Consider the following 24293-nt stretch of genomic DNA (forward strand, 5'->3'; position numbering starts at 1 on the left):
ACCATTTAAAAAAAAAAAAACCGAGAAGTTTTCAATCTATGCTATTATTTAAGGAGCTTCTTTTATTTGGACCGGATATATATATATATTTTCCAAAATACCCTCAAATTCAACTGCCTACTAAGTGAAAATAATTGAGGACAGTAAAAAATGACTGATAAAATGGCTGCACTCTGCCATCAGTTTTCAAATTAAAACCAAAACATTCTGTTAGCTTCTTCAAATTAATTCCTATTAAAAAAAAAAAGGCTTCTTCAAGTTAAGTTTGTACTACGACTTTCAACCTAATCTATACCATTTGTGTCATCTTCTCTCAATTGGAAATTCAAGAAAAAAATACATACTTATTTCCCACGGCAACTGAAGAGTACAAACAGGTTTTGGCCCAAATCTCTACTTCCCCAAAATTCTCTTGCATACTTTCTTTACTTTAATCTACAATTTAAACCAATGCAATTTGTTTATCTTGATGAAGAATTAGTAATTGTTGTCAAACGTAACCAACAATATTGAGCCACCCAAAACATGTTTTTTCCCCGTGATCCACCCCTAAGATACATGTGTAATTCTAAGCTCTATCCTTTGACCCACTGATAAGAACAGTCAATATAGAAGGTTACTTTGAAATTGCAGAGAAGTACTAGTAAAAACGGTTCACAGAGTTGTCTCTTTCTCTATGACTATGATAGTTTTCTTTTTGTAAGAGGAATTGATTCTGAAATGTAAATTTTCATAATAGAGTTGTGAATTTATATCCTATGTTTTCATCATTTTCATGTTAATATTGATTAGTACTCCCTATAGTGTTTGATGAATCCCATAAGTTGTTTGATAAAATGTCTCATAGGAATATTTGAATTAGCAAATGTGATGTTATAGCTTTTGCAAAGTGAAATGCTTATACATCCATTTTGTATGATTAAGGGTGCGTTTGGATACCGTTTATTTTGCTAAAAATTGAAAACTAAAAAAAAAAATTTTTTTTTTTGGTTACTGTTCACAAATGAAAATACTGTTCATTTGTCTTAATATACCGTTCATGTCCCATGAATAGTGCAAAAGGTGCTGGTCAAAAAAAAAAAAGAAAAGGAAAAATGCTAAACGTGGATGTGTAGATGCAATCCAAATGCTACCTAACCATTTTTTTTAAATTTATTTATTTATTATATTGATAGATGCCTTTTTTAGATCTCACTAAACACGATTCATTAACCTTATTGTAACCGCAAAGAATGTATGGGGAGAGACAAAAAAATTTGGGATACAAGTGCCACCATCCAAATTCTACAAAGATTGTACCTGCTACTTATTGTTCCTTAGATGATTCAATTCATTTTCTCTATCAAAATTTTCTTTTATTTTATTTTTGAGGAATCTCTCTCATATTCATGGATGCATATATTGCATAAATATATAGGAAAAGAAAAAAAGGAAAGTGAACTTATAGGTGTACGTGTTTTTGGGTTGATTGGTGAGGAGGTATGGAAAATAGGGTATTCATTATTTAGTTTGTCATATTAATTTGTACTTAGCTTAGCCACAACTTTGCGCTCAGTTAGTATTGAAATGAATTAGAGAAAAGCAATGGAAAAAAAAAACGTTGAGAAACTTTGAGAAATAAGAAAACGTTTCCTTTGTTTTTTTTTTGTTTTTTTGTTTTTGCCATTGATTTCAGGATCAGGTACTAAGTTTTTGCCCTTTCTGATTGATTTGTCATAGTTCCAAAAATCCCCCTACAAAATTCTCTAAGCAGAAACCAATGGCTGTCTAATTGGGTATGTATTTCTTATTTGAATTGTGATTCTGGCAATTATTGTTGATTGAAGAGATTGACAGTAAAGATTGGGTTTATAGGGTCGTTTTTGAGAAAATCCAAATAAATTTTTTGGTGTGTTTGTTTGATTTGTTTCATGTGTTAACAATTAATGCTTTGGGATGTCATTTAAACTTCAAACTGATTTTTATTTTTTTGGTTTATGAATATTGATATAGGGGAATTTTTTTTTGACAATGAATAAGGGAGAGCAAGGCAGAGGTGACAGTAGTAAGAGTTGAGGCATTGTAACTTGCAAAGTCAGTTTGTGGATCACGGACTCATGGAGTGGCTAATGTAACAGGTATAATATGAAAACATTGAATAATTTACGATATTTAAAACAGTGAGAACTACTAGTGGAAGAAAATTACAGCATTATGAAATAAAATAATATCAAATGGAGACAAACTACTCATAGGAATTAGGAATATTAAAAGGCACAGACTTTAATGCTGTGTGAGATCGTGGCATATCGTATGTGAAATATGACATTCATGAGTGCCATAGCTACTTCTATGTTGCATTATAAAGTTATCATCATTAGTTTTGAGTTTGAGCAATTTGTTTTTATTGTGTTTTAACTTAGTTTTATTTTCAGATAATATTCGTCTCATATATTTATATTTTTATTGTTTAGGACTATATTTGATTCTAAAGTGATGGTTTCACTCTCTAATATTTGATGATTTTTTTAAAAAAGTTTAATTTTTTACCGTGGTCTCATACTGTTTTTCTCATTGTTCAATCAAAATGCAAAATTTCAGTTTCAGGGTCATCAAAGTTGTTGGTCAACATAACATACTCATGGGTCTATCCGTTGGGAACTAGATTGCTTGAATTGCTTGAAGGGATGAAACGGTAAGTGTTTTTTCTTGAATCATCTTTTTGGGTTGCTTTGAATTAACTTATTTTTTAGGTCTTCTTTTGGTGTTGCATGACACATGTTTGGTGAAATTCCTTTTGAATTTGATATGAGATCTTTGCATTCATTTTTTTTTTTCCATCCTCATGATGTGATGTCTGAGTAGCTATACCATGTTAAATTTTTAATGGAATTTATTAATTTGGTTATAATAGAAAATTTTCTTATAATTTTTTTAAAAAAATCTAAATTTCATGTTCTTTTGGTGTTACATGAATTATGTTCGATGAAATTCCTTTGGAATTTGATATATAATCCTCTCATTATATTCCCCCCCCATCATGTTGTTAAAAATCTGAGTATTTATATTTTATACTACAGCTGTTTAAATTCAATTTTTTTGGGAAATGAATAATTTGGTTATAAATATGGAGATTAACCCAAATATTAAAAAAGAAAACGAATTCTAGACAAAACATAAGAAAAAGAAGAAGATTAAACCAATTCTAGACAGAACATAATTTTTTTAGGATTATCTGTTTTGGTAGAAGAGATTGAAACAGTGTTGCATCACAGTATATTCTTCACCTTCTCCTACACGAATTACGATAATGGGTTCCTTACAAATACGATTTCTTTGTTTTTAGTCAACTAAAATATTTGAATGGCTGAATTTTTTATACCGAAGTAAGAGATTATATTAAGTTTTTAGAGTTAGGGCATCAAGTTAAATATATACAGTAATTGTTTTAATAAAATAATTCGAAAATGGGTAGGGTAGCAATTTATAATGTGAATGTTTGATGCTATGAAGCACGGACGCGGCAAAACGCCCGCCGCACCCGCGTCCGACGCGGCCTGACGCGGCGACGCGCGAGGGACGCGGCTGCCTGCGCGTCGGTGCCGCGCCCAGTTTTTTTTTTTTTTTTTTCGTTTCACGACTCGCGCCGACACGGCGCAGACTCGGCCCGACTCGCGCTGACGCGGCTCAGACTTGGCCAGACTCGTGTCGATTCGGGCCAAATCGGTTCGTATCGGCCGAAATCGCCGAAACACACCGTACCAGCAAAATGAAAACTGAACAAAAAATGGATAAAAACTTGTGATTGACTGTCTTTTGAGCCAGTGAAGATGGAGAGGAAAGAGGATAGTATTATTAGGAGAAGAAGAGAGAGAGTTGGGGAAGAAAAGAAAGTGAGACTCGTCGGAGATGAAAACTTAGAAAAGAAAGTCTCTGTGTCTCTCTGTGTGCTAACTGAAGGCAAAAGGTTTATCCAAACAAAGGTAACTGAGGGCAAAAAGGGAAAGAAAAAAAACTATTTTCAAACCCACGTGAAGGGCCAGAGGTTTGTGGGTAAGGCTGACAATTTTGGAGATATTTTTTTAGTCTAGAATTTGGTAGAACCCACGTGAGGTGGCTTTATTAAGTGGGTTATTAAGGATTTAATTTAATTTAATTTTATTTTATTTTATATTAAAAAAAGGGTATTAAGTGGGTTGTATTTAATTTATTAACATTATGTTTTAGTTATTTTCTACCATTACTTTTAAATTTGGTATATTTTTATATAATGTGAAAAAGATGCTTAGTAATATATTAAAAATATAAATAAAAATATTTTTAATAATTTTTTAATCGCCGCACCCCGCCGCACCCGCACCCTACTTTTTCAAAAATTGCCGAGTCCCGCACCCGTACCCGCACCCGCACCCGAATCCAAAAACGCACCCGTGCTTCATAGGTTTGATGTGAGATTTAATTTTGATGTATATTTGTGTTGTTAGTTCTATTATGTGTTTAATTTTTGGTTTTTTGGTTATGTAATGAACTCTGTTTCAAGATTTGCTTTTGTTATTGTCAGCTCTTTTATGGTTTTGAACGGACCTTTAAATTTGTTGTTTTTGGTTCTTTAAATCAGATTAGAACACTTTGGCTTTATGCCTCTTGATTTGAATGCATTTTTAGAGTTTTGATCTCATGATGGGTTAAAGTTATATGAAAAACTTAACCAGTGTTCTTAAAAAGTTGCAGGATATGAAAAAAAAAACACTACAATTGAGATAAATAAAGTAAAGCTGCCTGTGGGTAGAACCCATGGTTTCTCTTGATTTGAATTTATTGTCTATATAAAGAGGCAATTTACCCAATTCAATTTCTTAATGCTTTAGAATTTATGAAAAAGAAAATCTTAATGCTTTAATACTTTTGCCTTTTGTTGGATTCACAAAATCCTGTTGATCATAGGCGTTGAATTTTTGTGTATAAGGTTTTCGTTGTAATTGATTTTGGTTTGCAGCAATTTTGTTGCTTTTGGGCTTTATGCAAAACCAATCTTTTCTTTCCTGGTTTTCACAGCTTCCTTAAAATATATATTGTCATTATATGTCATTCTATTTATTTGTTTCTGCTAATATAGGCAGTGGCAACAGAACGGCAGGAGGTGAATGTGGTGACAGATTACATTCCAAAGGTAATAACAGCAAATTGTTGAATTGATTATGAAATTGTTTAGAAATTATCATTATAGTTCACTTTTATTCATTTTCCACATTGTTTTCAGGTTTTGGGATTGGACGTATGTGCAAATACCTTAGTTGAGAATCAAATGTTAAGGGGACTATCTGGAGGGCAAAGGAAATGAGTTACAACTGGTAAAGTCAAATTTGTAGTCCATATATACAGAATCATATTCTCTCTTCATCTGTATCAATAGTATCTAATACTAAAATTATAGGTTAGATGTTGGTTGGACCATCTAAAGTGTTGTTCATAGATGAAATATCTACTGGTTTGGATAGCTCAACAACTTTTTAGATTGTGAATTCAATCAAGCAATATGTTCACATTTTCAATGGAACTACTGTCATCTACCTCCTCCAGCCAGCACTAGAGACTTATAATCTTTTCGATGACATTATTCTCTTCTCTGATGGTCAGATTGTATACCAGGGTTCTCGTGAACAAGTGCTTGAATTTTTTGAATCAATGGGCTTTAAATGTCTTGAGAGGAAAGGGGTGGCAAACTTCTTGCAAGAAGTGAATTTGAATAAAGGTTTTTTTTTTTGGTCTCATATATGCTAATAGTGTTATTATCTTCTAAAGAGGTAAGCATTACAAGTTGAATCTCAATTTGGATTCATGTATAACCAAGGAAAGGTCAGGAGCAGTACTGGGCACAAAAAGACGAGCCCTACAATTTTGTAACAGTCAAGGAATTTCATGAGGAATTCCAATCTTACCATGTGGGGTGGAAACTCGAAGATGAACTTGCAACTCAGTTTGACAAGGCTAAAAGCCATCCAGCTGCTTTGACAACAAGAAAGTATGGTGTCAAAGAGGCAGAGTCGCTGAAAGCTTGCTTGTCAAGAGAATTCTTGCTCATGAATAGGAATTCGTTTGTCTACATCTTCAAGTTCATTCAAGTAAGATGAGCTTTATAGTATTTTTTATAACATATCAAATTTCATTATACCCAAATATGAGTAATATTGCATTTTCTTTTGTTTTCTTCTTTTGGCTTACAATAATGGCAATGATTGTTAAGACAACTTTCCTACGGACTGATATGCACCGAAATTCAATAACTGATATCCATGACCGTTGCAAAGCTTCATGTTTTCTACAAGCAAAGGAAGCTCCTATTCTATCCTCCATGGGCATATTGTAACGACCTAAGGAAAAGCGCTAGTTACATCTGCGCTATACCTCAAAATGATTAATCACAATTAAAGCTCCTTGAAGTTGTTAATAAAACCCAGATCTACCCAGTAAATACCCGATGTGGGACTCATCACACACCCACACACATCACACAATCAATCAAATTGGGGCATCACAATCTCCCCCACTTAAATCCCTAACGTCCTCTTTAGGGCCCACTTTGTGGGGTAGTGTCTCTGACCCCATACGGGGTTATCGGGCCGGCTTTAATACCATATGTACTGACCCAAGGAAAAGCGCTAACCACATTTGCGCTATACCTCAAAATGACTAGTCACTAGTGAGGCTCCTTGTAGTTGTTAATAAAGCCAAGATCTACCTAGTAAATACTTAATATGGGACTCATCACACACATCACACAATCAATCAAATTGGGGCATCACAGTGGGGGAGATGGACTGGTGTGTTGTGTCAAGACTTGTTTGTGTTTGTGGGTTTGTATACTGTGTAATTGTTTGTGGCTGTGGCTTTTTGTGATTGTGTGGACCAGTTAATTGGTTTTATTTATAAAGAATTAAAGAAATAAAGTGGGATCAGGTCAGTGACTTAGTGGGAAGTGAGTACTGAATATTTGATAATGAATTTGTGAGAGTTGTCTTTTGGTAGTCACTGTTTTGTCCTTTGTGAGTATTGTTAACTGTCAAGAGTAAAGACTAGTCTTTGCTAAGTCATAAATGATTTTTTTGTGAGACTAATTGACCAAGTCTTTTGGTATTATTTTGGTTTTATAAAAATTTTTGTCTTTATCTATATGACTAATATTAGTAATATATATATATATATATATATATATATATATATATATATATATATATATATATATAAGTGGAAGTCTCCCCACGGCTAGACATGGCTTAGACGGGCAGGCATACCTATCGTTCCAAGGCGCTGCCACCCCGCTTGGGCCACCATCAACACTGCCTTTAGGGCTCATGCCGACGGAGGATCTAACCTGGTAATCTACTACAACACGCATATGGGCGCTGGTCATACAAGAGCCATTCCTTAATCCCCGTCAGGGACGTGAGAACTCTGACCACGGGGAATATCCGGTGTAGTAGTAGCAACAAGATTACAGTGATCAACAGGTTAGTTAAACAGTACAAGGCTTGAAAGCTAATCTTGATTCCTAGTTACAAGCTTTGTGTATCAGTGAAATATCTTGATCTAAGGAAGTCCTAGAGAGAGTTCTAAGGGAAATCCTAGAAAAGATTCTGAGTTTTACAATACGAGACAACCCCCCTTATATAGGTAAATAAAGCAGTGAATAGTACAAAGTGAATAGTATTTTACTATTCATATCAGGACCCGTGAGGGGCATTAGCAGCGCAATATTTGGAAGGAATCAGATTAGCTTTTGAGATTGAAAGTAGTTTGGCATGTTGTGCCCAAAGTATCAGCAATTATGAAAGTAGCAGGTAAATAGCTTTATCTTTGGAAAAAGCTTCATCTTGGAAAGATAATAGAGGAAAGCTGCAGCAATGTTGGAATGTAGTAGTGGTACCAAAATGTGGTCAACAAAGGAATCATGGAAGCAGCAGTAAATGCTTTTACTCTTGAGTGAATATTATAGGCCAGAGGTGAATCAGGTAGAGTATTCTTCATCAGGTTCCCATTCAGGACAGGGATCCCATGGTGGATTATTATTGCATTCATGTTCATGATAAGTTGAATATTGGTTACAGAAACCATAATACATCAATGGTTCGTAAACAGGATCTCTTGTGAGAAATATTCTTGGATCATCATGTTCTGCCCATTGTAAATGTCGGACCGCAGAAACATAAGGTTTATTAACAAAAACAGAAATTCTGTCTGTACAACCAAAGAAATGGTAGTCTTTCCATAACTCTTCGGAGACATCAAGAATTCTATTATTAAAGTAATTTCTCTAGCATTCAGCAAGAGCATAAGGATGTTTATGTGAAACATAAGCATTTCCTTCATACCACTGTCCTTGGTGAGTGTATCCATTAATGAGAACAAGATGCTTGGAAGGGTGAACATTCATCCAATTATTCTTTTCCCATTTGGGCAAAGTACTCCAACATCGGATGGAAACATAAGGAGTTATTGCAACATCTGCAACAGCTCTTTGGATTATATCAGAAAATTGGTTAATTTGATCATAACTCGTCAATTTGATGAGTCTTACAAAACCAAATTCGAACATTTGAGAAAGCCAGAAAGGATCATTATCAGAACCATCTTCATAATTAATCAAAAGGTCAGGGAAAGGATGGGTTTTTTCATGTACTCTAAGATTGCTCCCAAAGTATTTTCCCTATTTCTTTTTCATGTAGCCTTTATTGGGGCCATCAGGTTCAACTATGGTAGGAGCAATTGAAACAAGGGTTTTGAAATATTTTAACCAAAGATCAAGATCTTTAGTCATAACCTTGCTTTCAAAAATACAAGATTGTACTTCTGGAGGCAAGTTAGCAATAGTACTTTTAAGCAAAGATTGGTTTTTTAGACTCAATCTAGCAAAATCAATACCCATTATAGTCTTTATATCCATTGAATGGATTTCCTCTTTGCCAAAGAGTTGACTAATCAGGTCTGATTCATCATGATGGTTGTGAGCGTTAACAAGGCAATTAAAAAGTTGGTCGGCAAAGGTTGTATTTTCAGTAGTAGGGTTAACAATTTGGGTAGTAAGGTTAACAAGGTGAATTTCAAGTGCTCTCATGGTTTTGTTGAATAGTTTGTGGTGGTTTGAAGAATGGGAACCTTGAAGGTTGTTAAGAATGAATTTAATGGAATATGGTAATTCACTATAGACTCCATTATGGAATTGCAAATCTTTGTTCAATACTTCTTGTAAGGTTAATATGATATCACTACTGGAATATGTCACCTCTGCCGGGAAAAATTCCTGAAGGGATGTTGCATTACTGGATTTTACTCCAAAGGATGCGCCTTCATGCATTACAAAAGGGTGTCCCGCTGGAAACCTTTCATCTTGAGAAAAGTCCTGTGCAGGTGCTTTCCCTTTGTCCCTCTTCTCTGCCGAAAAAGTCATAATATTCCACTTAGTAGTGGTAGTATTAAATCTTACTTTGTCTTGCCAAGTAAGGGAGAGGATGTTAAGCCAGTTGGTCATAATTAATAGTATAATGAGAGAATGTTTTTTGGGAAAATGGGAGTAAATAATATCAATAAAATTCTTTTGAAAAGTACGTTTCAAAAACCAAAGTATAATAGTAATATATATTAGTTGTGCAGGACAATAAGTTCTAGGATGACAATGATTAGTTTTGGGAATATTGGGGTAGGATGAAGACATGTTACGGACAAGTTTGGACCAACACAAAGACTTGGTCAAAAGCCTAGTGCAAAGAATCATTTTTTGAATTTTAGCATCCAAAGGACATTCTTTGGGGAAGATATGCTTTTCACTAGAGTTTTTGTCCTCATGCAAGTCAACAAGAAAGATATCAATATTGTCGGGGTAACTATCATTCATCAAGACTTTGTGATAAGTAGCAATTATTGTTGGCAACAAATGAGCAGAAAGTTGTCCACCAGTCTTCTTAGAGCTATCTTTTTGTTTAATGAATCTAAGATGTTTATTAGCATTATCAATATGAGTTTCACACTTTGAACAAAATTTGAATTTTACTTTCTGTCCAAAAGGATTAGTAGTAATTCCATCATCTTCAGTAAGAAAAGGGTACAAAGAATCAATAAAAGGCAAACCAAGAATAACTTTATCAGTCATGTTTTCAACAAGTACAGAGGGGATCTTAAAGCAAACATTATCATGACAAACGTGAGCATTGTTTAATTCATACTTGACTTTCATTTTAGTTCCATTAGCAGAAACTAATCTTTCAGTAGATTTTTCAAAATATTTAGAAGGAATCAGTCCTTCTTGAATACAATTAACATCAGCACCAGAATCAATCATAGCAACAACATCAAAAGCATAATCATGAGCAACAACATCAAAAGCATAATCATGAGCAACAACAATTTTGACTTTAGTGTACCATTTGGGCAGCATATGTTTAACAAGAGACAATTGATTATCAATCAAATTAATCAAGGTACGATCAGAAACATTACCAGAAGGAGAAGATTGTTGATCGGATTCATCTCCTTCTTTTTTCTCATCATCATCAGATTGGTGTTTATCCATAGTTTTATCAATCTTTAGAATTAACAATTCTTGTTTAAGATGTTCATTATCATGTTTAATAGTTTTAACATCATTTTTTAATTGGATTATTTCTTGTTTAACAGTTTTTATTTCATGTTGAAGATCATTAACAGTTATTTCTTTTGATTTATTTTTATTAAATATTTTCAGAGTTTCTTCAAAACTTATCGTAGAATTAGGTCTTTTAACCTTATCTTCTTTTGTTAAGTTTTTCAAAAACTTGTCAAGATAATCTTTCTGTAAATTAGGGTCTTCAATTTTACTTATCATTGTTAAAAGTAGATCATCATTCTCTTTACTTTTGGTTAACATTTTAACAGATTTAATCACATTATAAGAAGAATCTCTACAACCAAGTTTAATATTAGGAGATTTAGAAACATCACTATGGGAGTGATAATCAGAATCAGATGAGGAGGAAAAATCCTATTCAAAGGAATCAGTTGAAGCAGCAGATTCAAGAATCTGAAATAATTCATTTTGATCATTATTATTAATTTTTAATATGTTCAACTTATTTTTCAACTTACCAGGCTTTTGGTTACAGTCTTTACTGAAATGGCCAAATTTGCCACAGTTAAAGCATTTACCTTTACCTGATCTCTATTTATCATGTTTTCGGAAAGCAGATTTGTTTTTAGCATAAAAATCATAGGATTTAACAAAGTGGGTTCTGTGTCTTTTATGCTTTTTATGGGAATAACTTTTGTAAACTTTATCATGTTTACTTTTTCCTTTTTGCCTGGAAGGGGCAATAGGAGGTAAACCATATTGTTCACAGAAATTACCTATCTCATATTTAGCTTTCTTTTTTATCTTTTAACTGTTATTTTAACCATTTTTCATCATTGCACATATTAATTCCAAGTTTTTAATAGTGTTGAAAATATCACCATAAGTTAAATTATCAAAATCAATAGAATCATTTTTACCAATTAATTCATTTTTTACCTTATGAGCAAAGATAGGAGGTAGTCCGTCAATAAACCTCTCTTTCCAATAAGGCTTCGTAGACTCTTTTCTGAGCATGACTCTGGAAGTAAATACATCTTAGTACTATCTGTAATTAGACATAGTAGGACATCTCAAATTATTCAAATAATCAGAAATTCGAGCTGAAATATTAGATGGAGTACCAACAAAATGTTTAAGAATGGTGTAAACCAAAGTATTGACACTATTAGGAACACCACGGTTAATATTTTCATAAAAAATGGGCATACCATCAGTATCTCTTTTAATAGCATGTTTAATAGATTCTCTAGATTCTTCTATGAGATGTGAATCCCACCATCCTCGAAGACAACCAGTAAAACCAGATGCAAGCAAATCAACAATATTATGATGATCAAGATTGTCATGGTTATTTATGTATGCAATACCAACCATAGACATGTGAGCCATTTTGTTAATAATTTCTTGTTCGGACAAACCATCAATATTTCATTCATAAAGTTTATCAGTAGAAACAGAAAATTGAGTTTGAGAAGATCTTTCTTCAAATTGTACATCAGGAGGAATGGGTTTAGAATACCAATTTTTTGTAAAAGACGTGGGATTAGGTTTTCCAACAAATCTTTTAATTTCTGGTAAACTTATACCATCATCAAAATTATTTTTTAAAGAATCAGAAGATAATGAGTTAGAATTTGTGTCGTCATCAGAAACAATTTCTTTCTCATTTCTTGAAATAGCACAAGCAACGCTTCTAGAAGTAGAAGTTTGCTCGGTTTTAACTTTTAAATCAGCAAACATTTTTTCAATCTTTTCAACAGTTGATCCTTGGGAATTAACTAAATCAAAAGTCTTACTCTGAGAAGTTTTAAAATCAATATTTTTTCTTTGACTGGGTAAATCAATCAAAGGTTTCTTAGGCTTTGAAAAAGCAGGTTTTTTAATAATTTTTTCTTCAATACGGTCAAGCTGTTGACCAATAATATGCAAAGATTCATTAGTAAAATTGTTTTGTTCAATAATGGAAAAAACAGGAGTTTTATCATCAGCAATTTTGAAAGGGGAGGTTTTCACCTCAGTGCTTTCTTTTTCATTTTTGCAAGTAATCAAACAATTTCAAGGGGTGGATGACTGGATTTAACAACAGTTTTATCATGTTTAACAAAAGCAGATTTTTTTTATTACGTTCAAGTAATTGGTATGAACCTCATTTCTTGAAACAAAATAATTCTCAAGATAGTAAAAAAACAAAATATACTGTTTTAACAAATTCATTTTTTCTCTCCATTTCCTTTTGATTCTGTCTTTTTCAGACTGAGCAAAAGTACTTTGGTAATACTTTCTTTTATCACAGTTTGCTTTAGAAAAGAATTCATTACTTAAAGCAACTATATCAATTTGAAAAGCAGGGGTTTCAAAATCCATATCCATCAAATTTATCACATACAGATGTTTGAAAGGAGGAGGAGGTTCAATAGGTGGAAAATCAGATCCAGAAGGAGCCTCAGATTTTGCATCTTCTTCTTCTTCTTCTTGATCATCTTTTGAGAGAAACTCAAGTTTAGTTGAATAATAAGTATTGCTAACCTGGGAATTGTTGCTAGCAACTCCTTTTAGCTTTAAATCAAGTGGTTCAAAATTCTTTTTCAAAAATTCATCAACATCAGAATTTCTTTTAACAAAACTTTCAGATCTAGCAAAGGACTTTCTTCATTCATTGATTCTTAAAGGTTTGTTAGTAGGAAAACATTTGGTATCATCAAAGAATATTTTAACAGTTCCATCTATATACTGTGCAATTTTAGTAAGATCAAGTTCATCAAAAACAGGTTTAACCGGTGGTGCAACTTGTTCCAAAGTCCATTCTTTGGGAAGAGTAATATTTTGCCATTGAATCATTTTAGGGACTTGGATCTTAGCATCAGGGGTGGAACATTGAATCAACATAGTTTTTCCAGCAGGATCACGTCAAATGCTGATAAATTTCTTGATGAAATTATTGATAAAACTCAACTTCAAAGATTTCTTGGATCCTTAAATTATGTTGCTGATTTTTACAAGAATCTGAGAAAACAATGTAAGCCACTCTTTGATCGGTTACAAAGTAATCCTCCTCCTTGGTCTGATATTCATACTTCTCTTGTTAAACAGATCAAATCCCATGTTAAAACTTTGCCCTGTCTTGGTATCCCAACTGTTAATACCTTCAAAATTATTGAAACTGATGCCTTAGACATTGGTTATGGGGGCATTCTAAAAGAAAGAGTTTCACCTGATTCTTCTGAGCAAATTGTTCGCTTCTACTTTGGTGTTTGGAATGCGGCACAATTAAACTATAGCACTATAAAGAAAGAAATTTTATCTATAGTACTATGCATTTCAAAATTTCAAAGTGATTTGTTAAACCAAAAATTTTTATTAAGAATTGATTGTAAAAGTGCTAAATACGTTATTGAAAAAGATGTTGAGAATATTGCTTCCAAACATATTTTTGCAAGATGGCAAGCTATTTTAAGCGTTTTTTATTTTGATATTGAATATATTAAAGGTTCACAAAATTCTATTCCTGATTTTCTCACTCGTGAATTCCTGCAGTACCACAATGGCAAGTAGAGGATCCAAAGATAAAAGTCCTGCGGCCACACACGACCAAATTGTTAAACGAGAACCTGTCTCCCCAGGAGACATTGCTAACCATTTTACCACATTAGGATCAATCCCTAAGCCTAATTATTCCTCTGTTTTGGTTTCTACCTATGACCCTTATGCTTTAACCCCTGTTAACCAACCTGTCTGAACTGTTTACCCAAGAAAACTCAATGCCTCCCAATATGTTAAAAAACAATACTCCCAAAACCTATTTTTTGTTGAACCAAACCGAGCAGCAATTAAGAACCCTCTTCAGATTGCAAAAAGCTATTTCCCCTCCTTTATGTCACTGGGTTCCCGAACATGGTGCTAAAAAGTTAGAATTTTATTCTGACATTTTACGCCAAGAAGATGCTACTATTATGATGAATCAGACCTGATTAGTCAACTCTTTGGCAAAGAAGAAATCCATTCAATGGATAGAAAGACTATAATGGGTATTGATATTGCTAGATTGAGTCTAAAAACCAATCTTTGCTTAAAAGTGCTATTGCCAACTTGCCTCCAGAAGTACAATCTTGTATTTTTGAAAGCAAGGTTATGACTAAAGATCTTGATCTTTGGTTAAAACATTTCAAAACCCTTGTTTCAATTGCTCCTACCATAGTTGAACCTGATGGCCCCAATAAAGGCTACATGAAAAAGAAATGGGGAAAATACTTTGGGAGCAATCTTAGAGTACATGAAAAAACCCGTCATTTTCCTGGCCTTTTGATTAATTATGAAGATGGTTCTGATAATGATCCTTTCTGGCTTTCTTAAATGTTCGAATTTGGTTTTGTAAGACTCATCAAATTGACGAGTTACGATCAAATTAACCAATTTCCTGATATAATCCAAAGAGCTGTTGCAGATGTTGCAATAACTCCTTATGTTTCCATCCGATGTTGGAGTACTTTGCCCAAATGGGAAAAGAATAATTGGATGAATGTTCACCCTTCCAAGCATCTTATTCTCATTAATGGATATACTCACCAAGGACAGTGGTATGAAGGAAATACTTATGTTTCACATAAACATCCTTATGCTCTTGCTGAATGCTGGAGAAGTTACTTTAATAATAGAATTCTTGATGTCTCCGAAGAGTTATGGAAAGACTACCATTTCTTTGGTTGTACAGACAAAATTTCTGTTTTTGTTAATAAACCTTATGCTTCTGCAGTCCGACATTTACAATGGGCAGAACATGATGATCCAAGAATATTTCTCACAAGAGATCTTGTTTATGAACCATTGATGTATTGTGGTTTCTGTAACCAATATTCAACTTATCATGAATATGAATGCAATAATAATCCACCATGGGATCCCTGTCCTGAATGGGAACCTGATGAAAAATACTCTACCTGATTCACCTCTGGCCTATAATAGTCACTCAAGAGTAAAAACATTTACTGCTGCTTCCATGATTCCTTTGTTGACCGCATTTTGGTACCACTACTACATTACAACATTGTTGCAGCTTTCCTCTATTATTGACTTTCCAAGATGAAGCTTTTTCCAAAGATAAAGCTATTTACCTGCTACTTCCATAATTGCTGATACTTTGGGCACAATATGCCAAACTGATTTCGGTCTCAAAAGCTGACCTGATTCCTTCCAGATATTGCGTTGCTAATGCCCCTCACGGGTCCTGATATGAATAGTAAAATACTATTCACTTTGTACTATTCACTGATTTATTTACCTATATAAGGGAGGTTGTCCCTTATTGTAAAACTCAGAATCTTTTTTAGGATTTCCCTTAGAACTCTCTCTAGGACTTCCTTAGATCAAAATATCTCATTGATACACAAAACTTGTAATTAGGAACCAGGACTAGCTTTCAAGCCTTGTACTGTTTAACCAACCTGTTGATTATTGTAATCTTGTTGCTACTACTACTACTACTACTACTACTACTGTAAGTGTTTGATGTACATTCAATAAACACTTCTGTTTTCAATACTTTGAATTATTTTGATATACAATTGCTTGGCTGGTTCTACCACCTGACTTTCAATTATTTTGATGTACAACTGCTTGGCTGGTTCTACCGCCTTACTTTCAATTATCATTTACTTTGAATTATTCTATATATCTGTTATCTGTTGTGCTTCCGCCTTCTGCGCTGTTGTCCTTCCCCCTTTATGGTATCATATATATATATATGAACTTGTGATTATTTTGGTTTTAGATTTTTTTTTTTTTGTTGAGAAGTTCCTTTTTTTTAGTTGGTGTATAGAACTATGAAATATGAAAATAATGAAAGATGATTTTCTAATAAATTCTATGATTTTGTACATTGAGAAGGAGATTGTTGCAAAATTTGGTACAGAATCAATCATAGACGACTTTTGAGACTTAAAAGAGCGTCGAGTTTTATTTTAATAAATATGTTGAAATGTTTAAAAAACACTTATTTTATATGTTATACTTTGTCGACATTTTTATAATATCAAATGTTTAAAAAACATTTATTTTATATGTAGTATTTTATTGAATATGAAATAGGTGTTAGTTTTTATTTTTATATATATAAAAAAATTGTTTTAAGCTTTGCCCCCCAAGTTCAAATCCTGGTTCCGTCCCTGGGTTGTTACACATGGTATCAGAGCCAGGTTTAATAACCCCGTGTGGGCTCGGAGACACTACCCCACAAAGCGAGCCCTAACGAGGACGTTAGAGATTTAAGTGGGGGAAATTGTGATGCCCTAATTTGATTGATTGTGTGATGTGTGTGGGTGTGTGATGAGTCCCACATTGAGTATTTATTGGGTAGATCTGGGCTTTATTAACAATTGCAAGAAGTCTCAATAGTGACTAGTCATTTTGAGGTATAGTGCAGATGTGGTTAGCGCTTTTCCTTGGGTCGTTACACATATTCTCTCCCTGCATGGATCATCAAGATTCCAATCACGTTTGTAGAAGTTGCTGTACGGGTATTCATCACTTACTATGTCATTGGCTTTGATCCAAGTGCTGGAAGGTAAAAGATAGAATAAATAAATAAAATCATGCTACTTTTTTGTCAACATACAAAGATATGTTTCACTTTTTCTTTTTTTTTTTCTTTTTCTATTTCAAATTATATATTTTCTCATGTTCATATTTAAGGTTTTTTAGGCAGTACCTTCTGCTTTTACTTCTTAACTAGATGGCTTATGCATTATTTCGCTTTATTGGGGCAATTGGTAGGGGGGACCTGATTCTTGCCAACACATTTGGATCATTTGCACTGGTCATGCTATTTGCTTTGGGTGGCTTTGTCCTGTCAAGAGGTATAATTTAATTAGTGTCTTTTCTTTTATAATTGGGCAAAATCATTTCTATTACTTCTTATTTGATTGTGTCCTCCCACAGAGAACATAAAGAAATGGTGGATATGGGATTACTGGATGTAAACTACATGTCTAGCCTACTGTATTTGTTGCAGAGTACAATTTTGGGTGTTGGTCCATTTCTTGAAGACAATGCATGGGGTTGTCTTGATCTAACTCATTGTAAAGGTCAAAAACCTTAAGTTCATGAATTGCACTTCATAAGTTGCAAAAAACAAAATATATTTTTAACATTGTCTTAGAACTTGCTAATTCATGGCTGATTATAATTTAAAATGCAGTTTCCTTCATACTGATGATCCATTATCAACACATGACCACATATACATGGCTGTGGAACTTGACTAATTGCTAATGATTGTCTTTCTAATTTTTTTTTTTTACTTTAAACTGTTGATACCATTTTTGATATTTGGTTGTGTTATGATTGGACTAATAATCAATATATATATAAAAGCAAAGACCTAATGCGAGAGAGCATGAGGTTCTGCCATGTGACGTACTCTATGAAGAGAATTGAGATACCCTTAAGCCAATTAGAGATAAGAACAAATTTAAAAGTGGAGACTCTTTATTTCCCATTGGTTCAATATTTCAAGACTAATTTTTGTTACATTTTGTATTCAATGTTTTAAGACTACTATTTATTTTATTTGGTTTAATGTTTCAAGACCTTCCAACTCTCACACAAACTCTTTATTTCCCATTGGTTCAATGTTTCAAGACTAATTTTTGTTACATTTTGTATTCAATGTTTTAATACTACTATTTATTTTATTTGGTTCAATGTTTCAAGACCTTCTGACTCTCACACACACAAAAACTCTTTGCATTTCCATTTATCATTTTCACTTTTACTCCTTTACATACACATGTCCATAGCATTTCATATCATCCTATCTCAAATACACTTAGAAAAAAATGATGTCATTTAGCTTCAACATTTCAATGACACCTACATAACTTCAACGTTGCAATATCATTTGATTGTAACCCGTATGAGTAGGTTATGACCAAGGAAGGGAGCTTGCATTTTTTAATCAATGACGGTAGCTTACGGTTTTGATGTTAAAGTCAGACATTGTAGATTTTGTGAAGGTTGTAATTCGCTTGGAGTCTTTGAGTGTTTAAGATTTTGGTTTGGGAAAGTTATAAATGTATTTTATTTTAGAACTAAAGAAAAAGAAACATTCTAATTGATTATTTATGAAGTTATCTTTTATATATATATATATATATATATATATATATAAAATTTTGTGTTAGAATTGATAATTTTTAGGTTTCTTTGTATGTAGCTATAGTGGTAAAAACAAAAATCGATGGTGACTTAAAAGTATTTTTCGCTTTTTTTAAAAGGATACAAAAGTCCAACTAAAGTCAATTGAATTTTGTTAAATGAAAGTGTTTTTACCAAATTTCTCTTTATTTAATCACGTTCTCTTTATGTTGATACTTACAAATGATTTTTTGAATTCCATTTAGATAATTAATTGGGTGTTTATGATCAAGGTCTCCATATTTTGTTGTGAAAATAGAGTGATTGAGAAAGTGTTTGGTGAGTTACTTAAATTTATGTAATTTTAGGATATAAAAGTATTTTATATTTTGAATTCTTATTTGTAGATTTTGAAAACATTTAATCACTTTGAAAAATAAAATCTACTTTTAACGGTAAATATTATAATATATTATAATCTTACAATATTATACAATTTTTTTATAATAGATTATGAATTAAAAAAAATCAAGTTTCAAAGTATTTAACAATATTGTGGGCAAACATAAATATTATACAACAAAATAAGTATTAAGTATTATAAATTTTAATATACATAAAAATAATTTTAAATGGAATTGTAAAGTAGTCTGCGCATTGCACGGAATATCATCTAGTTGTTCTAATAGTTGGTGCATGTTAACAATTAATTGATTAGTTTTCTACAACATGTGAGAGTTGGTCATGGTATTATTAGAAGGGGAAAAAAATTTAAAAGGTAGATCATCTAAAGTGCGATTGACAGATTTGCTTGAAAACATTAATTCTTTGTAGATGTAGTTCTTTTATTGACGAGCTTTGGTTTCAAATTAAAATATCAGTTTTGATTAAGGCAAAGAGGAAGATTTTGTCTTTAATAGTAGGCCATTTAGCATTTACCATGAATTCGAGATAAGCATTGTTTAAAACATATACCTTTCTAAATTAGAAATACCTAGAATTTACAGTCAACAAAAAAGAAACTGCAACACCTCTCTACTTTTATTTTTATTAGGGGTGAATAAGGTGAATTACATTTGGTCACTTGTATCTGGAAGTACACTAAAATTATTAAAATGATATAAATTCTTATATCATTCATTTATTCTTGCATTACATTTGTTTTTTTTTTTCCCTTCTTTATTTATTGGTAAATTTAGGGGTCCAAAATTGAGGTAGATTTCATGTATAGGTTTTTAGTTTTGATATAATTCTCACTTTGTGGGCATGTTTACTATGTGTGCATTTGGCAACACTTATTTTTGTCAACTTATTTTACTATTCAGTTTATTTTTGTTACTATTCATGGGTCTCACTGCCCTTTTTTGTATAATTCATGAGTCTTACTGTAATATTTCAGCTAACTTTTATCTTTATCTACAGTACTTTCAGCAAAAAATTTTCAGTTTTAGCAAAATAAGCAAATCCTAAACAGACCTTACATACTAAGGTTATATTTGGTAACATGTTTTGTTTTCTATTTTCAAAAACTTGTTTTTGGAAATATAAAGAAAAAAAAAATTTTCTTGTATTTTTGAAATAAAAAACATGTTTGATTAGTTGAAATTAAAAAAAAATAGTTTTTTGAAGAAAAAAATAGTTTTTTGAAGAAAAAAATAGAAAATATTAAAATATGCTGTTACTAGGATTTTAACTTTAATGCTAATTCATTAAATGACACAGATTCATTAAATTAAATACTTATTTTCATTAATTTTTGAAAATTAGTCATTGAAAACAGTCTTTTGCATGTTTTCAGTTTCCTTCACAAATTGAGTTTTGAGAACAATTTTTGTTTTCTATCCATTTTAAATTGCCAAACAAGTTTTTTAGTTTAAAAAATAAAAAATTATTTTTGAAAATAGAAAATAAGGGAAAAAAATAGTTATCAATCATACCCTAAGGTTTTTCAGTTTTTCATTCCCTCCGTTAAAACTCCCAAACAAGAGGGAGTGAAGAATATTCTAAAAATATTCTTTTCATTCCATTCCATTCCCTCCTCCCAAGCGGAGCCTAAGCAAAAACATATGAAGCAAAGAAACAAACACTATCATATAATTATGAGAAGATAAATTTAGTATTTGTGCACATAAACAAAAACCTCACGGCTCTCAATAAATTAAGATGCAATCTTTGTAACATCAAATGCGGAAAGGATCTTCACTGCCCAGTTAAGATCTCAAAAGTGGGTTTGGATTTTGGGTTTTGGTAGCGTTAACTTCTTTGCTTAATATGTTTTTGCTTAATGGAATTCAATAGTTTGACAAGTGAAAGTTTCTTCATATGCCACATGTCCTAATAGTTCCATTTATTCGAAGAGTTGACTTCCTTAAAAGTGAGTTTGTATTTTTGGTTCTGGTTTTGTGGTTTTTGTCATTTTTTTTTAATACAACATTTCTTATTTAGTGTTTTTATTATTGCATGAGTTTGAACATGAGAAATGAGATTATTGTAATTGCATATAATTTAAATGTGTTATAATATAATATATATATAATTTGCAAAACTTTCCCGTGTATCGCACATGTTATAGACTAATATATATATATATATATATATATATATATAAGTTTTTATTGTTTGTATATTAGAGGGAAAATATTGAGAATTTAACTAATGTAGTCGGTTATGGTGTCCACTCTTAATGATGCTTATTATTATCGGACCAAAACGCCAATCAATTTTTGGTGTAGGTGAAAATTGAATCCCAAATATCTTATTTAGATTTTGCCAATTGAGTTAATTGGAATCCACGATTAAAATCTCTTGTAAACCTTTGATATTTTTGTTAATATGTTTAATATGTTTAATACTCTTTAATATTTGGTTAAGAAAATTGTATGAATCTATTTATACAAGGAAAATTGCACTGACCTCTCTTATTTGAAAAAAAAAACACCATGTATCAAATTGCAAATACATGAGTCCTCCATCTATCTATTGTATTTGGTGCATATAAAATGGATAGTCGGACAGTAACAGGAATTGTAGAAAGACCCGTTACATAATTTGCAACCACATGATTTCACAAATAACAATTAATAAACAACTCCCTAAAAAAAAAATAATAATAATAAACAAACAACCATATCAATCATTCATTCATACTTTAATAAAAGAATATGTTTTAAGTTTCATCCTTCCTTTATAGGCATAAAACTTTTCCTGTCAAATTAAAATATAATAATTCCTTTCCTTTCCCAAAACAAAAAAACCATAATCATTTTAAGCTTTCAATAAGCCCAACCTTTAACCTGCCCAAAAAAAAAAAAAAAAAAAAACCAAAACAAACCTCCAATCTTTAACCTATGGAGAAAGCCTTTTTTACAAAATTAACTTTCTATTTCTCCTTCAAATTCCTTCCCCCCAAAAAAAAAAAAAAAAAAAAAAATATATATATATATATATATATATATATATATATATATTTTTACTGATGGGTTAGTTAATGGGCCCCACGGTTAATCATTTCCATGTACTGATTCAGTGACTCTTGCCTTTGCAGCCTCATTTCCTCATTGAACTTATTGATAAAAGCCTCCACTCGCCGATTCAACTCGTCCTGACTCAGCGACGGCTCTTTCCTTAGAAGAACAGGCTTCACAGGCCCAAGCCCAGGCCCAGTGGACAAAGCCAACGCCTCCGGTGCTGCCAGGTTGGTACGATCCTTAAACGTCTCTGATTTCTTCACAAGGCCACCCAGCGAGTCCACGTGGATATCACGGCCGTGATTCTCCCACGTGTCAGACTTCTTCATGTGCCTACTCAGTGGCATTGCTCTCCCTTCCGTTATCGCCTTCCACGTGTTCTCCAATGTCTCGTGCCGTTTTGGCTTTGCTACTCTCAATGCTCTTGCACCTGAAAAATCAAAATGAAAAAAAACTAATCTCAATTAACCATATTAATTACATGACTAAGGTAACACTACTATAATTAGAATTTGAAAACACAATTTCATAAAATTATAATTGAAAAAAAAAAATATATATTTCAACTGTATGTTTCATTGTACGACTCTCACCAGTCTTTTCTAATGAGAAATTTTGCTGAAGTTTTTTTTGGCTAAACTATTTCATTCGAGATGGAATTTGACTTGAGTATAGTACTATAACCAGTCTTTTCTAGTGAAGAAATTTTGTTAGAGTTATTTTTGGCCAAACCATTTCATTCGAGATAGGATTTGACTTGGATTTAGAATTCTAAATGTATTGGACCATAAGGAAAGTTTAATCACGCATATCATTGTACTTATGGATCTAATACACTAAAGCACTAAACCTAACGAAATTTAAGACTTTCGAATTTATAACACGAAATTATTTACCCTCACTAAATTCTGTCACCATACCCTCTTTTGTTGTAGTGTCATGAAGGAAAATAGTAGAATTAAACAACCTTTTCACTCCGACAAAAAAAAGAAGTAGGTATATTTCTAGAGTTTTTCTCTTTCACTGTGGAAATTGGAAATGTAGCTGAACATATGGAAGTGAAAGACGGCATATTTGAAAGCTGTTTTGTCCGATAGGAAAGTAAACAAAACGAAATGACCTCTTAAATTTCCAAGAAAACACAAATGATTAAGAGACAAGAATTAAAGACAAAAAGAATAGTATTTATTAGTAAATATATAGTACCTTCGGGACTGGCCCTCGCCGGTTTCCGGTGACCGAACCTTTCAGAAACCAGAGGTTTCTCCGCCGGAGAAAGATACTCCGACGAGATCGCCACCTCCTTCTCCGGTGTCCACGTGGCACTCGGAGCCACGTACTCTTCCTCTTCATTCACCACCACCACCGCAGCAATATTCTTCACTTCCGGAACCACGGTCGAGTCCTCCAGAACGGCAAAGTCCTCCGGCGGAATATCCGCCGAAGAAGGCGTCGGATAGGCATGGTGAGGGTCGGCGGAGGAGGCTGCGGCTGAGCTGCTGCTGTGGTGGTGGCGGCGGTGGAAGCGCGAAGAGACGGCGATGGTGATGATGATACCGTTGATGATCACATAGACATAAGGTGGCTTGAGCCAAGAGAGAAGCGAAGCCCACGTGACAGGCACGTGAGAAGTTGAGAACTCCATCACCATTGGAACTGAAGCTTTCAAACCCAGTCCCATAAAAACAACCCCTGTCGAAATCAAAATAGCCTTCATCGAAAACATCATCGAACCCATTTAAAGACTGAGAATGTCTTTTTGAGCTACAGTGAGGTTGAAGCTTAAAAAAGTGTGTGCTTTTTTTTTTTGAGTGGTGGTTTGTGGTGGCTAAGGAGCTGAGTTTGAATGAATATTTATAGAGAGAGAGTGGGAGAGACTTTGATTGACTTAAAGTTAAGGGGACGCGGTTTTGTGATGGAATGTGAGCCGTTTGATGTGAGGAAGAGAGGAATGGAGGGTTGAGATTAAGAGATGAGTTTGCATGTGTGATGTGGGGTAGGGGTGGCGGTGTAGCCTTGTGTTGTGGGGGTGTGGCCTGTTGGTGTCGGAGCTTCCATGCTACCTCTTTAGAATATACATGTTGGCCCCCACTTACTTTTAAAAGTGTCAATTTATTTTT

The 24293-nt window shown here is 32.9% G+C and overlaps 1 protein-coding gene and 1 long non-coding RNA gene across 2 annotated transcripts; one reads left to right on the top strand and one right to left on the bottom strand.

The window, feature by feature from the left end:
- The first annotated feature begins 188 nt into the window (after window positions 1-188).
- On the top strand, window positions 189-5750 carry LOC142633910 (uncharacterized). Its single transcript, XR_012843989.1, has 5 exons — window positions 189-377; window positions 1993-2117; window positions 2581-2674; window positions 5096-5149; window positions 5240-5750. It is a non-coding gene; the product is annotated as an uncharacterized LOC142633910 (long non-coding RNA).
- Window positions 5751-21820: 16070 nt separating this feature from the next.
- LOC142634080 (uncharacterized) lies at window positions 21821-24014 on the bottom strand. The gene is made up of 2 exons (XM_075808357.1): window positions 23380-24014; window positions 21821-22603 (listed from the first exon to the last, which is right to left on the bottom strand). Exons 1-2 carry the CDS (start codon window positions 23909-23911, stop codon window positions 22191-22193), a joined length of 945 nt encoding a protein of 314 aa, XP_075664472.1. The 5' UTR covers window positions 23912-24014; the 3' UTR covers window positions 21821-22190.
- Window positions 24015-24293: the final 279 nt, after the last annotated feature.

The sequence above is a fragment of the Castanea sativa genome, chromosome 5 (assembly GCF_040712315.1).
Source record: "Castanea sativa cultivar Marrone di Chiusa Pesio chromosome 5, ASM4071231v1".
Classification (NCBI taxonomy): Eukaryota; Viridiplantae; Streptophyta; class Magnoliopsida; order Fagales; family Fagaceae; genus Castanea; species Castanea sativa.